This window comes from Corvus moneduloides, chromosome 20 (assembly GCF_009650955.1).
Source record: "Corvus moneduloides isolate bCorMon1 chromosome 20, bCorMon1.pri, whole genome shotgun sequence".
Classification (NCBI taxonomy): Eukaryota; Metazoa; Chordata; class Aves; order Passeriformes; family Corvidae; genus Corvus; species Corvus moneduloides.
The window spans coordinates 4,267,535-4,282,850 of NC_045495.1; the positions used below are offsets into that span (position 1 = coordinate 4,267,535).

The 15,316-nt window shown below is 47.5% G+C and overlaps 1 protein-coding gene across 1 annotated transcript in view; it reads left to right on the forward strand.

Annotated features, from left to right (window-relative positions):
- Positions 1-247: 247 nt before the first annotated feature.
- The window catches only part of PHF12 (PHD finger protein 12), a 32,143-nt gene continuing 17,074 nt past the window's right edge, over positions 248-15,316 (forward strand). Inside the window, exons 1-3 of the mRNA XM_032129523.1 lie at positions 248-423; positions 749-930; positions 15,066-15,138. Coding sequence (XP_031985414.1) covers positions 358-423; positions 749-930; positions 15,066-15,138 — 321 coding nt within the window. The 5' untranslated portion in view covers positions 248-357. The remainder of the gene's footprint in view (positions 424-748; positions 931-15,065; positions 15,139-15,316) is intronic.

The following is a 15,316-nucleotide window of genomic DNA, read 5'->3' on the forward strand; positions in this document are numbered from 1 at the left end:
CGCGCGGGGCCCGGAGCGTCGGCGCCGCCTGTGCGCGGGGCGTGCGCGGTGCGTGAGCGGCCGCGGCGGGCGCGGGGCCGCCGCCCCCTCCCTTCCTCACCCACCCACCCCCTGCGCGGCAATGGCAGCGGGCGTCGGGCCCCCCGCGGCCGCCCCCGGGCACGGCTGGAGGAGGAGGAGGACGACGCGCAAGCCGCAGCGGCCCGTGGGATAGGCCCCGCCGCCCGCCCGCCCCCGCCGCGCCGCGCCCCCCCCCCGCCGCCTCGACGCGGAGCCGCCGCTGAGGGGCCGCCGCACGTCCCCGCCTCGCTCCCTCTCGCCGGGGGGGGCTCTCGGGGCCGCTCCCGGGCTGGATGAATGTGGGAGAAGATGGAGACCAAGACGATCGTCTACGACCTGGACACCTCCGGGGGGCTGATGGAGGTGAGGCCCGGGACGCGGCGGCGGCGGGGGGGCCGGACCGGGGAGGCAGTGGGGCTGCAAGATGGCGAGGGACCCCCCCCCCACCCCGGAGCCCCGTGGCCTTACAAGGAAGTGCGGAGGGACGGAGGCAGCTCGCCCGGCCCCCGGAGAGGCCCTGCCGGACACGGGGCGGGCGGGGCGGGCTCGGCCGGGGCTCTGTCCCCCCACCGATCCCTTCCCGGAGGGCCCGGGGCCGCTGTCCCCCCGGCGGGCACGGGGAGAAGGGCGCTGGGTCAGGGTCCGTGCAGCCCCTCAGAGCCCGCTCTGTCTGTGTGTGCATGTGCAGCAAATCCAGGCCCTCCTGGCTCCCCCCAAGAGCGAAGATGGGGAGAAGAAGAGCAGGAGGCCCGAGAAGGAGCCCAGGCGAAGTGGCAGGGCCACTAACCACGATAGCTGCGATAGCTGCAAGGAAGGAGGGGATCTGCTGTGCTGCGATCACTGCCCCGCCGCTTTCCACCTCCAGTGCTGGTAAGGCTTGGCGCTCTCTCCCTCCGGATCTGCCCAGAGCACCTTCCCTCCGGTCACTCCCGCTTCCCGTTAGGTCCCGGGGAGGGGAGGACGTGGGGCCGGCTGGAGCAGACAGGAACAAAAAGGAGATGCAAACCCTACTCGGGTCTATCCGTGCTGAGACTAATCCACAGCGGCCGAGGTGAACCCTCCCCTGGTTGCTTTCTGGAGGGTTGGGGGTCCACCCTCCTCCTTTCTTTTTGTGCTGAGCAGCAGGCGAGAGGCCTGGAGGAGGAGCGAGGCCGCTGGCTGCGCGGCCTGGCTGCCTTGGTGCTGCCCCTGCCCGGCCTTCCTCCCCTCCCCCCAGCGGGAAACTTCCCCTCCTCACCGCTCTCCAAGGGTGCCTGGCTTGAGGGGGACCCTCCGGAGGGCCCTGGCTGGAGAGGGGGAAGCCCTGGTGGCGGCTCCGCACCAGGCCTGACGTTCCCAGTGCTTCCGTGCTGCTGCAGCTGCTGGGAATAATGGAGGTTGCTGTCTCTGTGTCTCCCTGCCTCACTGTTTACAATATGGCGACCTTCCTTTAAATTATATTTTTATTCTCAGCGCCATTTTGGCTGCATATATGACTTCCAAACCCTTGCAGCGCTCCCCACAGTATCTCAAACGTGAAAATACCTTCCCCATGGAAATCCAGGCCTCCAGACTTTAACGTTGGCCGGGTTTATTCCTTTCCCTCCTTTTTTCCCGTCCTCCTTGCTCTTCCGACCTGCTTGTCTCATCCGTGGGGGTGTCTGCCGTGAACTGGGGGGCTGTCGGGTGCTCTTGCTGGGAGCTCTGTGGCTTCGTTGATGAAGGCAGAGCTTTCTGCATGCAAATCTGGCTGCCGGCTGGGAGTCGAAGTGCGTGTGGAAGCGGTGGCAGAGCTCGAGGTGCTGGAGGCTGCAGCAGGATGGGCTCTTGCTGCCTTCCCTCGCAGCTTCCCAAGCTCTCCCGGCACAAAGCGACACCACGCCAAAAGCGCTTCAACTTTCCGCCCCAAAGTTTTTCCTTTTCTGCACCCAGAGCTTGGATGCATCCGAGGCCGCTTTGCCGAAATCCCCCCTTTCAACAGTTGACACAGGCGGGCGGTTTGTGTTAAATTAGCACAGCCAGAGTGGATAATGGAGTGGAGGAGGGAGCGGGGCAAGTCAAACAGCTGGAGCTTGGGAGTACAGAGTATTCTTCCTTAGGGGAGATTTTTAACCACATTCCTTTCTCTCTTTCATGCTTTAGAGCTTTGTTTGCCACCCTGTTACAGCTGTCTCCTCTGCGCTTTTTTTTTTCCTCTTCTGTTGTTTTTTTTCTTTTTTTTTTTTTCTTTTTTCTGATTTTCATTTGCTTGCTGGCTATTCTGCATTTCTATGGTGATTGAGGGTCTCTGAACACTTACTAAACTGGTTGCTGATAGCAGGAAAGCTGAGTGTTCGGTCACACTTGTGTAGGGAGTGTCCCGTTAGCAGCAGCGTGTAGCCAGGCAAACCCGACAATGCTGTAGCATGCAGCCATGACATCATCCCTCCTACCCTGAGGAAGTGCTACTGGTGGTAGTGCAGATCCTCTAATATTTACTAGGAGGATAGTAATTATCGTTATTTTTCATCCAGTGTCCTTGATGAGCTTTAATTTAAGGGTGGTTTTTTCCTTCTGCCGGGCGTAGTTGCTTTCGGATGCCGCTGAACACATCCTGAGCCTCCTCTTAGCGAGGCTGGAGCAATGGCTAAAACTTCTCATTTTGGGAGGGAAGAGCTGTCACTAAGGCTGTAGAGTGTCCTGGTTGACTCTGAATCCTATTTAAACCTGACCATAAATGAGACCACTACGTGCATGCCTAAATTTCATGGCTTAATTTGGTGAGTTTTTTGTAGTTAGCGAGTGAGAAACAATCAGGTAAATCAGATACCTGGAAAGCTTTCACTGTACCTGAGTTAGTTGCATTATAGTTATGTAAAAATTTTATATAAAAATATTATATAAAAAATATGTATCTTTGGTTAACTAGTCACTGTTTAGAACAGAAATGAAAGGGGCAATTCTAAATACTCTCTTTCACTCTGTTTGTTGCCTCTTCTGGGGTTTCTCAAGCGATCCCTTTGACAGTAGCCCAGATCCTGCTGTGGGAGGTGGCACAGTGTGGAAAAGCTTTGTCTGAAGGCCTCCAGCTTGGGCCTGGTTCTGCCTCCTTCTTCTAGGACCTTTGCTGGACTCTTGGCCATGGCCTTCAGGTGACTCAGGTTGTCTCAAAGGGATGCTCAGGTTTTGTTTTCATGTGTCTTCCCTTTACCTCCTACATCTTGCTTAAAGTAAACTTCCGTTCTGGATATAAACTTAGGCATAAAGACAGCGCTTGCAACTTCCTTTCTGCCTCCTTTTTTTATTTAAAGAATAGCAGCTGTAATGCAAGGCTTGGTTTAAGTCATTTGAATAGCACTGCTGGGGCACTCTAAGTGATTTGTGGTGACAGCTTACCTGTTCTCTGAATATTTATTGTAAGCTTTAGTACCAGGTCGAATTTATTATCAATTTAGCATAACAGAAATTAAAAAGTAGCTTTTAATTGGTCTAGGGTTTGTGGTCAGTTGATTACAGCTATATAGAAGAGGCCATATTACAAAAGAAAGGGATTTTCAGAGGTATGATTGGCACAAGTCATGCAGTTAGCTGGAGGCAAACCCAGCTCAGCTTCCTGGGAACTCGTGTTGCTCCTTCCTGTGTAGAGAAGGCTCTTCTCTATCATGTTGCTTAAGCCTATAGTGAGAAAGTTGGCTTTGCTAGGTAAGTGTGTGACCCTCAAATTTCAGCAGTTTGCCTTAACTTCAGTTTAGCACTTACACCCGTTGTCCTCTGCGGGAAACAGAAAGCACTTGGCCAAAACTTCCAAAACTTTCCAAGTCTGATAGTATTACACATCCGAGGTGGTAAATAACAAGTTTTGTTGTTACACCATGGAACAACTGCTCTCCTGAATTAATGTGGGTGGAAGTGACTTCCCAATTCATCTGTCGGGATGTCAGCTCTTCCCACAACTCCGTTTTGGAATCACTAGTTCAGTGTAAAGCTGCTATAGGTGCTGTGAGAGTCCATGGGTCCAGAGGATTCCAGCCTGGCTGCAGATAAACTGGCCTGGTGGGAGGGGTACAGGAAAGTGTGAAATCCCTGCCAGATACTTCGTTTCAACATATTTGGATGAATATCACAGTCAGGTGACTCTCTTCAGGTTCGAATTTACAGATTGAGGATTTTCGGGTCCCTAGTAATTCTTGAAAACAGAGCATGGAATTTTTAGCTCTGAAGTTTGTGTTTGGTTCTGCTGTTTGCCCATAATCTGCTGCTTTGGGTAACAGTGCAGAATGCATTTCCATCCTGATGTTCTGCCTTAGCCCAGGCCCCCAGGGATGGTGCACGCTCCTTCTTTACATGATTGAAAACCAATTTTCCAGTGCTACTTCTATTCTTTCCCATTTATATCCTCCTCCTGGCAATGTGATTGTTAGAATTCCCTGTGTTTTCTTGAGCTTGTAGTAAACTTGATTCACATTGAAGCGGGTTTGCAAAGTGACTGATGTTGCAAATTCATTACCAAGGATTAGAAAGATCCCCGGGAGAGGAAAAGTTTAGTTAACAAGCTGGGGGAGGGGAGCGACAACAGGAGGGAGAACCAACACAGAACAGTTTTGTGTTTGTTTTTTTTTTCTCTCTCCTTTTATTTTTTTAAAAGTCTCCCTGCCCGAGTTTCTGGTTGGAGGAGCCCAAAAGCACAAACCTCGCTGAATGCTGCGGTTCACGTCCCTCTTGTAAAATCTCACGCCGCTGGCTGTGCAGCTCTGCTGGCATGGCAGAGTGACCTCAGTCTCCTAAAGCTGACCAGTTACGTAAACAGACAGTACCAGTTTTGTGGCACTGCCCAGCAAAAACGTTCCTCCTAGCTGGGGGTTCCTCACTGCCGTGCTGGAAGAAATGCACTGTGTCCATACCGGGGCCTGCTACCTCCATCAGACTTTTTGCAACACCTCCTTGTGTTTATATTTGCAGTGTTTGGCTCATTTCCCCTCCGATTTGGCAGTCTTCACCCAAGTGCTGGTGTCGAAGAATAGGAGTAACAGAGCTGCAAAGTGCAGCAGAGAAGGTTAAACCAGAGTTATGGGTATTTTCTATGAGTCGAATTGTTTTAGTGCTTCGAATGGAAAAAAGTTGTGTTTGGCTGGTAGGACATCAATAACTCTTTCCCCACCTTATTCGGTCTAAAATGCCCTGCTTTATCTTTGGCATTTGTTCTAGCTTTGGGTTTTTACATGAATATGCAGTCTGTGAGCGGGGCAAAACAATGGCCAGTCTATTGTCTGTTAATCCTTCCTTTAGTGGTTATCTTGGGCTGCCTCGGGTGGTTCAGGTGAATCTTAGAATGGTTTTAGGCATCTTGTGCTGCAAGGAGTAGCAGGATATCCAGGAAGGTGCTGGAGAGGCAAACTTCCTACCTAATAGTGGCTAGGAGCAGGGTTTCAGTACATCGAATTACATCACAGCTTCAAAAAAGCTTGTAGTTTTAAGTGCAGAAAGTTTTTGAGGCTTTCTGTTTGTTTGGGTTTTTTTAACAGTAAATGACCGGCAAACCCCTACTTTAATGTTTATGCAATTGCATATTGAAGGTCAGAGTAAGCTGTTCTGTTCCCAACATTTAAATGTATCTATCTTAACTGATACTGTGTTAAAACAATACTGGTTTAAGTATGTGCTTTTAAAAAAACCCCAACTTTCGTTTTTATGTATCTCTGGTTCTGATATTTTGGGAGCCTTGGGGCTAGCCTAGCCTGGATCCTGAGGCAGGAGGAAGTGATTGCCGTGGCTGGGTTTCTGGGAGGGGAGGGTCACTGCGTGTGCGCCTGCAGATGTGGTAACATGATCAGTCTTGGCAGCTCTGCTCAGCCAAGTTGTACCAATGAGATTTTTCACTCTCCTTATTTTGTCCTAAATCTCTCTGTGCAAAGGCAGATAAGGTCAGCCTAAATCTATGGACTTCACCTGAGGGCTTCAGCAAATCATTCACAGTAAGAATTTGATGAACTCGTGATTGGGTGACTTTGAAACCACCATTCTCACCTGTGCGTGTGGATGTTAAACTGAGCGTGAGCAGATTTTGCAGTGTGGGCAAGAACTGGGGATTTGGATTGAGCTGTGGGTCTCTGCTGCAGTTCCCAACGTCAGTGTGGAGTGGTAGAAGCATGGCTTTGGGATTCTAAAGTCAAGGATTCGAAGTCGAGGAGGGGGATGTTTAACTGCTTAACTTAGGCTTTGCCTTCAGACATGGCTGCTGCGTGGACTGGTGTTACATCAAACACCCGCATTGTTCCAAAGCTGTTTAAAATGGCACAGCGGGAGACTGTGAACAAGGAAAATTCTCTGTGGTTTAGTACCTTGGTTTAGGAAAGTGCCAGTTTTCTGCTGACCACGACTTGCGGAACCAAGAAGTCTTTTTTTCGGTGCTGCTGTGGGATCCATTTTTGACTTGACTCCTCAGGATCAGGAGGCTGCAGCGGTTTGCTTCGAGGTGGGGTTCACTGCTTTGTTCCTGCTGCTCCAGAGCTGGTCTTTCCTGGTATGTCAGCCTGCAGGCATGACTCACGGGAGCCTTTCACAACATGGAAAGGTCTTCCCGGAGGAATTCCAGCTCCTCCAGGCATTTGCAAAGGAAATTCTTAATTGGATTAGATTCATAATACTAATCTGCTAATGACTGTTTGTTATGGAGATCTTGGCACTATCTTGTAAATATATTCACCTTCTTTTAGCTCGACTTGTCTTTTTATCACATACAAGCTCAGTGTTGTTAAGATTGTACTGCCGCCAGCAGATCTGATAGTTGGGAATGGAGGACTACTGTGTTTATTACACAAGATCTTATAAAGCTCATAATTCTTCCCTCTCTCTCTTTCCATTTCTCAGTGTTGTTTTAGGTGGGGTAGTAAAAGAGAAGCAGTGGTAATTGGCATGCCTGACATCCGGCTGTACTTCTCTTACCACGGGTGTGAAGGACACCCCGGGGTGGGGAGTGCCTCTGTGCAGTTGTCAGTGACAGAACCGTGTATTTTTAGTAAGAATCAGGACCAAACATGCATTACTCCCCCCCCTCCCAAAAAGGGCCTTTTTTGGGTTGTAGGTTCTGTTGTGGTGGTGTGAGGAACACCTGCAGGAGAGCAGGGCTCCTGTTTCCCTGTGTAAGACAGAGTCAATTTGAAATTTCAGTTGTAGCATCGATACTGAAACAGTTTTTCAAGACTAACAAAAATTCTTCCGTTTATTGACCCACACCAGTGGATGTTAAACTGCTTTTGTTGCTAGACTGACTCACTGGCAGGTATCAGGTTCTTGAGTTTTTCCTGTGCTCTGCAGCCTTTCTTAATCCTTGAGTCAGTAACAAATAGCAGGAATCTGCTGCGCGGAAAGGGAGCAGTTACTTCCAGAGTAGGAAAGAGGTGTATCTCCCTGAAAGCAAGTGTGACAGGCTGAATATTTAGGAAGTGCTGTCTGTTGGAATATAAATCATGTGAGAAGGATGTACCCGTTTTGTTTTTTTTAAACCAGTCAGGAAGTTCTCTTGGACTTGTGAAAATGCAAATGTATCTGGGGATATAACATGGCTTTGTTACTGGGGTATGAAAGAAGTGAGTGTAAGCAAAAAGCATCTTGCCACGTCAGGTTACTGGCTAGACCTGTGATTTTTGTGACACAGATTGTCAGAGCTGGCTTTTCCTTCTTATAGTAATCGATTTGTGCTGTCTCCAGCTCCACTGCTCGCTAGATGTCTGCCCAGCTTCCTCGAAGGAACACTGCAGTATCCAGTAACTCTGTAAGCTGAGTAAAAATAGTGTTGTAGCTTCTCTTTAATAAAGGGGTTGACAGATACCAGTTGTAATGCAATCACATACCTTTCCAGGGTATGGAGTAAATGCTCCCTATAGCCAAAAATGAAAGGGGGAGAAAAAAAGAAGTTGTATAAATCATTCTTCCTGTTAGTGTATCAGATCATGAGCACAAAAGGCAAAGACCATCTCAGCCAGCTGGGGGGAATCGAGTGCCTGAACCCAACTCTAACCCATTTCTGCTGACGTCTGCTCTGCACGATCACTGGAAGCAAACTAGATGGAGCTGGAGATTACCGACTTTGAACCCTGCAGAAAGCACTGGCCTGAGGATACAATTTAGCAGGCTGAAAACCCCATGCTGAATTTCTGGCAAGCACTAGTGATTGGTGTGAAACACCTGCCTGTACAGCCTCTGACTTTGGGCACGGCATCATGTGAACTTCCCAGTGATCTCTGTCTAGAATAGCAACAGGAGCAAGATATGAAGGTGATCTGGAAAAGGCAGAAAAGAATGTATGCCCTGCTCTAACAGTGGTTTTTTTTTTTTTTTTGGTGGATATTTCTGTCTCTGCTCTTTTTTCTCTCTTCCCCAGCATTCTTGGGAAAGCCTAGTCCACATGTAGATGTCAGAATTACAGTTCACTTGTGCCTGTGTGAAGACAAATTCATGCTTTTGCTTTTATGGGTCTGCCCTTCATCCTCTTGTGATGTGCTGCTTTCCTTTTTTCCACCTTATTGCCGCTGTCCTTTCACCCCTGTCTCCTTTGAACGTGTTCAGTATGGCTGGGGCTGAATGTGTTCACTTCTCAGAAACCTCTCAGACCTGTATTTTGATTTTTTTTTTTCCCCATCAGAGATGTCTCTTCATTTATTGTTCTTTAAAGACAGAATTGGATGAAGTGATTCTCACCAGGGCTGTGTTGTTCCTCAGCCTCCTTTCTTTTCCCTGATGCTGCCCTATGTGTCATCCTGCTTTGAGAAGATAACTTCTAATCTGTTAAGAAGATGGTGCTATAAAGACCCGAACACTTAATAATGAACCTGGGCATTGAATTCAGGCTATTGTTACTATTGTCTGCAGCACAGGCATGAGTGATGCCTGGGAAAGAAACAGGAGTCAGGATGTGCAGAATGTCTGAATTTCTGTGTCTGACCCACATTTTTCAAAGTCAACAATTCTTCCTATCGACTTCCATGGTTTCTGCTTGTAAATCCAAAGTTGGATGGTTCCCTAGACAAATATGTCTCAAATATCAGAGTTCATAACCAGTCAAACTAATTAAAAAATAATAATCAAAAAACTTCACTGCGGTACTAATGGTATTATACACTTTTTATTGCATATTTATTTTTATAGATGTATACGTTTACATATGTGTGGAAATTTGATATCTTAAAAAACAATACTTCCTTTAATTTTTTTGTCAGCTGGACATTAATGAAGGTAATAACTAACAGGTTGTCTAGGGAATGGTCTCTGTGGGCCAGGTTCTTTCTATAAATAGAAGTAACTAATTACATCAGGTGATCACATGTTTACATGCAGCTTATCTAGTTTATTGGACCCTCCTGCTTGTCAGGTTGGAGGCAGAAAAGTTCTACTTCATGCCTTGGAGGGAACTTTCCTGATTCCCCATGAACCTCAGGATGGCCTGTGCACGAGGGCACGGGGAAGAGGCAGGACCCCCAGTGAAGGCAGGAAGGGAGCTGAGGTAAGGTAGATAAACACCTGCTTCCATGAGATTCTCTTCCCAGGACGAGAGTAGCAGGAGTGGTTTCATGAAGGATTCACATAAATAAGTTCATTGGTGTTGAAATTCACAGAATACTCACAAAATCTATGATACACTCCTGAAATGGTACCTGGTTCTTAGGAGCACGGTGGTGCTGCTGCCAGAGACTGGGACTGCTGGCCAAACCCTTGAAGTGTTGAACACTGGCAGGTCTAGATAGTAAAAATAAGCACACAGTGAAGGAAATTTTGGGATCTGGCATACCCAGCAATGCTGCTACTTAAACCTTTAAGAGCTGAACTCTTCCTCCACTCTTGTAGCATCATGTAGACAGTGTAGTGTACCTTTATTTTTTCCTTGGATACATCTTGTTCCTCGCTGTCGCCCATATAATGGTGTTTTAATCCTGCTTCTGTTTACTGTCTCTTGCTGAACCCTTATTTCCAGCTCTGGCCATGCTGTTGGAAAGATGCATGCTAAGCAGATGCAGCGTTCCAGATGATGGGATAATTGGTGACCTGTGAAACGGTCATTTTGGTTCCCTTCCATGCATAGTGGCAGCCAAAATAATCATGTCCTGACCTGTTTGGTGGTGTCCAGGAGTGCTTGCTGGATGTTACTAATTTAGAACTTCTTATGTGCATGCTCAAGACTTTCACTTCAGTGTAAACAAAGCCGTGGTGGCTGCTATCAAGCTTTCTTCACAGGTTCCCTCAGGAGCTGTTGCACCACAGGTAGAAGTATAGTGGGTGATGCTCTGTAGTTAATGTAAATTGTGCTGCTGACTTAAAATAGGTATCACTTATAAACAATGTGAGCCTAATGGAGGCCAGAAAGTTGCTGAAACTGTTAGTTTTAATGTGGTCGGGTCATGCTTAGAGGGCCATAAAGAACAAAAAATTATCCTGGGCTTATCTGAAGTTTGGTGGTCTCTGCATTGGTGCTTGAGAAATCTTTGGCTTTTTCGGGAAGATTGTTCCTTGTACAGCTGAATGTCACAATTTATCCATGTTAATGAGCAGAACTTGGAGACTTAACTGAATAATTTGAGGAATAACGGTGGAGGAGAGGAGGGAGCTGATAGTATTCCAAATAACCACCTCTAAGGTAATTGGAGTCTGACTTTTGGAGTCTGACTTTTGTCTTCAGAAGCTCTGTGTTGATGCAAGAGTACTAGAGGAAGGTAAGGGAGTTGCAGTGGAGGGGAACTCACCGCAGGCTGCAGCTGTGAGCTTGTTTGGTGTGGTTTTATTCTGTCTAAGGTAGAGGCTCAGAGTTCCAGGTATCCTCCTCCAGCCGGGTTTGGGAGCAGCTGTGAGCAGAAGTGTGTAACTTGGGCGCAGTAAAAATGTTCCAAAAAGCTGAATTTGTAAATGATGCAACTTTCCCTGTTTCTCAATGGGGCTCTTGTAATGCCCTGACAGTGAGGTTGGTTTCCTGGTTTGTTTTAGCTGCCATTGAGGCCCTGCTGTAGGAAGCCAGGGAGCCTTGTTCTTTATGAAGCTGGTAGAACAGCTGTAGCTCTATCCATCATAGGGATAAATAGGAGTCCATAGAAGAGCCGAAAGCCTTCTTCCCTTAACTGGCAAACATATCTAGCATCCTTCATTATCAGCCTGTCATTGAGGCTTGGTCAGTTAATTAAGTTTCCTGAGAAGGAAAAATGTGTTTGCCTGCATTTTTTCATGGTGTTACTATTTTCCCCCTGCACAGAAAAAAATATTTAAGTCCGGTTGTTGAAAACAACTGACGTGAAAGACAAGTTATTGAAGAAAGCTTCACCAGGCACTGGTTTGTTTTCCTGCCACCATTATCCCAGCTGGTAGCTGGCTGTATCCTGGTGGGTCCAAAAGTAGTGTCAACGTGCCTTTGACGCAAGATGGCCAGGAATGCAGTGTGTAAATAACCTCAGGTCTGCTTATAACTGGATCCGTTGAGAGCTACGGCCCAGTTTGTATTGGAGAGGGTGCCATTCCTTGGAGCGCTTGTTTACCTATTTATTGAGGTCAGCAAAGTGAGGAGTAATTATGGGATTTAGGCTTGACAACAGGCATCTGATGTATGAGAGCCCCAGAGTGTGAAATTGAAAAGCTAAGCGCCTTCATGCTATTGTTTGCTTGATAAAAACTCCTAATATGCTCTTGAAGATTTTTTTATTTTGTCATAGCCATTTAAGTTTTATTTAAGGGATAGAGCATTGCGTTCTGACCATGGCAGAGCAATGCTTGACAATGCATCTGATAGGAATGTCAGGAGATACTAAACTTTTTCAGAAAAAGGCATGAGACAGATATTATAATACAGCAAGTGACTTTGTAGTCAGTGTAGTGGTTTTTGACTAGGCAGTCTCCTTTAATTTTCAGAGGCTTTGTATGACTTAGTCTTCCAGGTGTTTTTGAGTCAGCCTGTGTTTTTCAGACCTGTCTTTGTCTTAAATGCAGAAACATGTTCTGCTGAGCAGGTTTGATTTGGGTCACACCAAACCCCCAGGTAAACAGCGGTGGCCGCCACTCTTGTCTTTGATGACAGAAGGGGAAACTTTCTGAAATGAAGGGTTAGTGAAATTGTACTGAAAAGCGCAACTGACTGGTGTGTAGTTGAAAGGAGATGTGTTGTAACCGAAGATAAAGTGGGAGCTGTACAATTCCAGGTCCTGTTGGCAGCAAACACTGGTGGCTGGAGCTGTGCATGCTAATGAACCCATGAAAGATAGGGAGAAAAGGGCCGTGGTGCTCCTGCCAAAGTGCTAATTCTTACCTTGCTTATGAAGATCAAGTATCTTGCTCAGATTTAAAAATCAGTTTCTTTTATGCTTACAGTAAAAGGTTGAAGAATGTGGTCATACCTAGTCAATTAAAACAGCATTCTTTAGCGCTTCCCCAGCTTTCTGCTGAGACCCAGGCAATGCTCTCTGCTTGCTGCGAGGCCAGCAGTGCAGGAGCAGCCTTCATCAGTCTTTGTTAGCATGGTGAGCTGCCTTGATGAACAGTTCATTAACCAGGAGAGGCAGAATCAGTCTTTTAATACACTTGCTATCGCAGCTAGGCCCTGACAGTGAGCAGAAAACCTCAGGAGGCTTGTCTGAGTGCTAAAACCTCGCTACTGTTCTGAAATGAATCTTTCCCCTCCTTCCACAGGCCTTTGGGTAGCAGCATTCATTAAAATGCTTCTTCAATAGTACAGTATATGTAGGATTTCATGGTTCAAACACAGCAAATGGGACAATAACATACACACTTGAAGAAGAAACCTGTTCTGACTCTTCCAGGCGTCTCTCAAGGTTCACTGTGGTATTAATTGTTTCATTGTAAAATGCATAAGATTGAGGTAACAGTTAAAACAAATAACCAGAGGCATCTGGCAGCGCGTGGATCCCTGGCACGCCGCACGTCGGAATGGGGCAGACGTGTTCCCAGCAGTTCAGGCACGCTCGTCGGGAGCTTCAGAGGGTGAAATTTCACTAGGAACAAATCAAAGTCTGTGTTTTTTTTCCCCTGGGGTGTTGGGAGGGGAAAGGGGAATGGGCCAGATGAATCCGTACTTACTGTAGCTGCAGATCTAAGAGCTCGTTTTCTAGCAGAGGTAAAACCTGAGCTATTGCAGGATGCACCTTAGGATTCAGCATGGATTTATGCTGCAGCAAGCACAAGGGGATCATTTGTTACTCTCCTCCTTCCACCCCCCTTCCCTGCTTCTGTTAGCAAAAGATTAGTTTGGGGCAGGGAGTTACTGCTTCATCCAAGCATTTGAGGTGAAGCAGCCAGTAGTGGAGGCTTTGGTGCTCTCATCTAGAGCCTGATCTCTTGTTCATCCAAGCCCTCCAGGAAATGAGAAACATAAGCTGCAGGTATGTCAGTGCATATATGCAGAGCGCTGCGTTTCTGGAGCGCCTGGAACACGGAGGCCTCTGAAACCCTGCACTCCTCCTCAAAATGGCTGCCAGATGTGTTGGCTCTACTGAATTCCCCGGAGCCTGACACCAGAAATGCTGAGGTTATTACCAGCTTGGTTCTTGCTGTGTTCTTCCTTCAGTCTTCCAGGCACAGTGTTGCAAGAGCGAGTGTGACCCCGGATGGCTGCAGTACCTGCGGAGGCTGTCACTGGCACGCGGGCGAGCTTGGGGCAAGGCTCGCCGGGACTCTGTTTAAACAAAGGAAGTGTGTTTGTTTTTACAGTTCAGGCTTGGGAGTCTGGGCTGGGATCCTGTGCCATTTCCCTGTGCTAGGAGCAAGATTCCAGAGGAAGACAGCCTCTGCCTTTGCTGCAAAGCACAGCTCTTCCTGGCCAGCAAGTATGCTCCTATCCTTTCTGGCTTGTCAGGGCTGGAGACTGGAAAGCTTAACTCGGATTTGATTTGATATTTGTAGGTGCAATAAACAGTATAGAGACTCCTGCCATGAACCACGGTTTAGCTTCCCATGTGTGGCTTTCTTGGGCCAGTCTTACAAGCTACTGTACTTCTTGATCCCCTTGTAACCCAGTCAGTCCCAGTGGATCCTTGAAATCTGTTTCCCAGTCAGTAGGAAATGGAGCTTCCAGATCCTGCGATAGTGCATCTGTGTGTTCAGCACAAGAGAGTAGACTTGCTAAGTAGCTGCCTCTAGCAAAAGTCAGGAGAACTTTTAGAAGTATTATCTTAAGCCACACTGCCTGGTAAATGGCTGGTTTTTGCCAGCAGGTACATTTTCCCTGCCACAGTCAGCAGTTTGCTCAAATAACAAATCTTAATGATAAAGAGGTGTTGGAAAGTACTTTAGTTAGTAGTAGGATCTGTAAGGAAAGTGTATCATCTAGCATATGCTGCTCTGCCTTTTGCTGAGGAAAAGTGTTTCTCAAAATAGTCCTTCTTACTCCTTCGTCTAATTTGCTTTGGTTTATTTCTAGCATCAAAATGAGAATGTCATTTCACTGTGATACAGCTTTTATAGTAAGTGCAGATCCATGTGAGTAGGATGTATCCTGTGCTTCGTAGCCAAGGCAAGCTGTGTATGGTGACACTTTTAAGAGTATTTGGGTTGTCTTAAGATAGAAGGTGGTTTCCACCATTAAGTAGGTGTGCCCAGGGATGGAGTACATGGGAGGTGGTGGGTAGACTTCATGGCAGCTTGTTCAGTCGGACTCACTGCAAATCCAGGGGATGGAAACGCCTGGATGTATGACTGTGCTTGCTGCACGGGAATCCGTGTGGTCTCACATGGAGTAATCAAGTTATTTAAGGAGGTGTGGTGTTGGGAGGGAGGTATGTGTGTGGCACACCAGTGAATCTTCCATTTATCTTTGCTGTTCAAGTCTGAGAGTGCTCCTAAACCGTGGAGCTGAGGTGGGTGTCATGGAAGACTGGCTTCTTGGAGGTGTCTGGCTAAGTGGATGTATGGGGGAGCGAATCCAGGGAGCTTCACCATAAATAAAAGGAAGTGCCTGGGAGCGGAACTGCAGAGCTGCCCTGACTCGGGCTGTGTGTACGTGAGAAGAGTTCCAGAAATGACAGTAAATAACAGTAAAGCTTTGCTTTGTGTTTCTCTTGTAGCAACCCTCCGCTCAGCGAGGAGATGCTGCCTCCGGGGGAGTGGATGTGCCACCGCTGCACCGTGCGCCGCAAGGTAAAGCCTCTCAAAACAGACACAGTCCCTGCCCTTCCAAGTGGCCATTTGAAACCTGAATCCTGTGCTTTATACCTACCTCTCCCTTCGTGTGTACTTAGACAACCAGAGCTGCTCTTTGTGCTCGCATTTGCAAAGGGCTTTGTTAGGAAAGGGCTTAAAGAAACCTAAGAGGTCT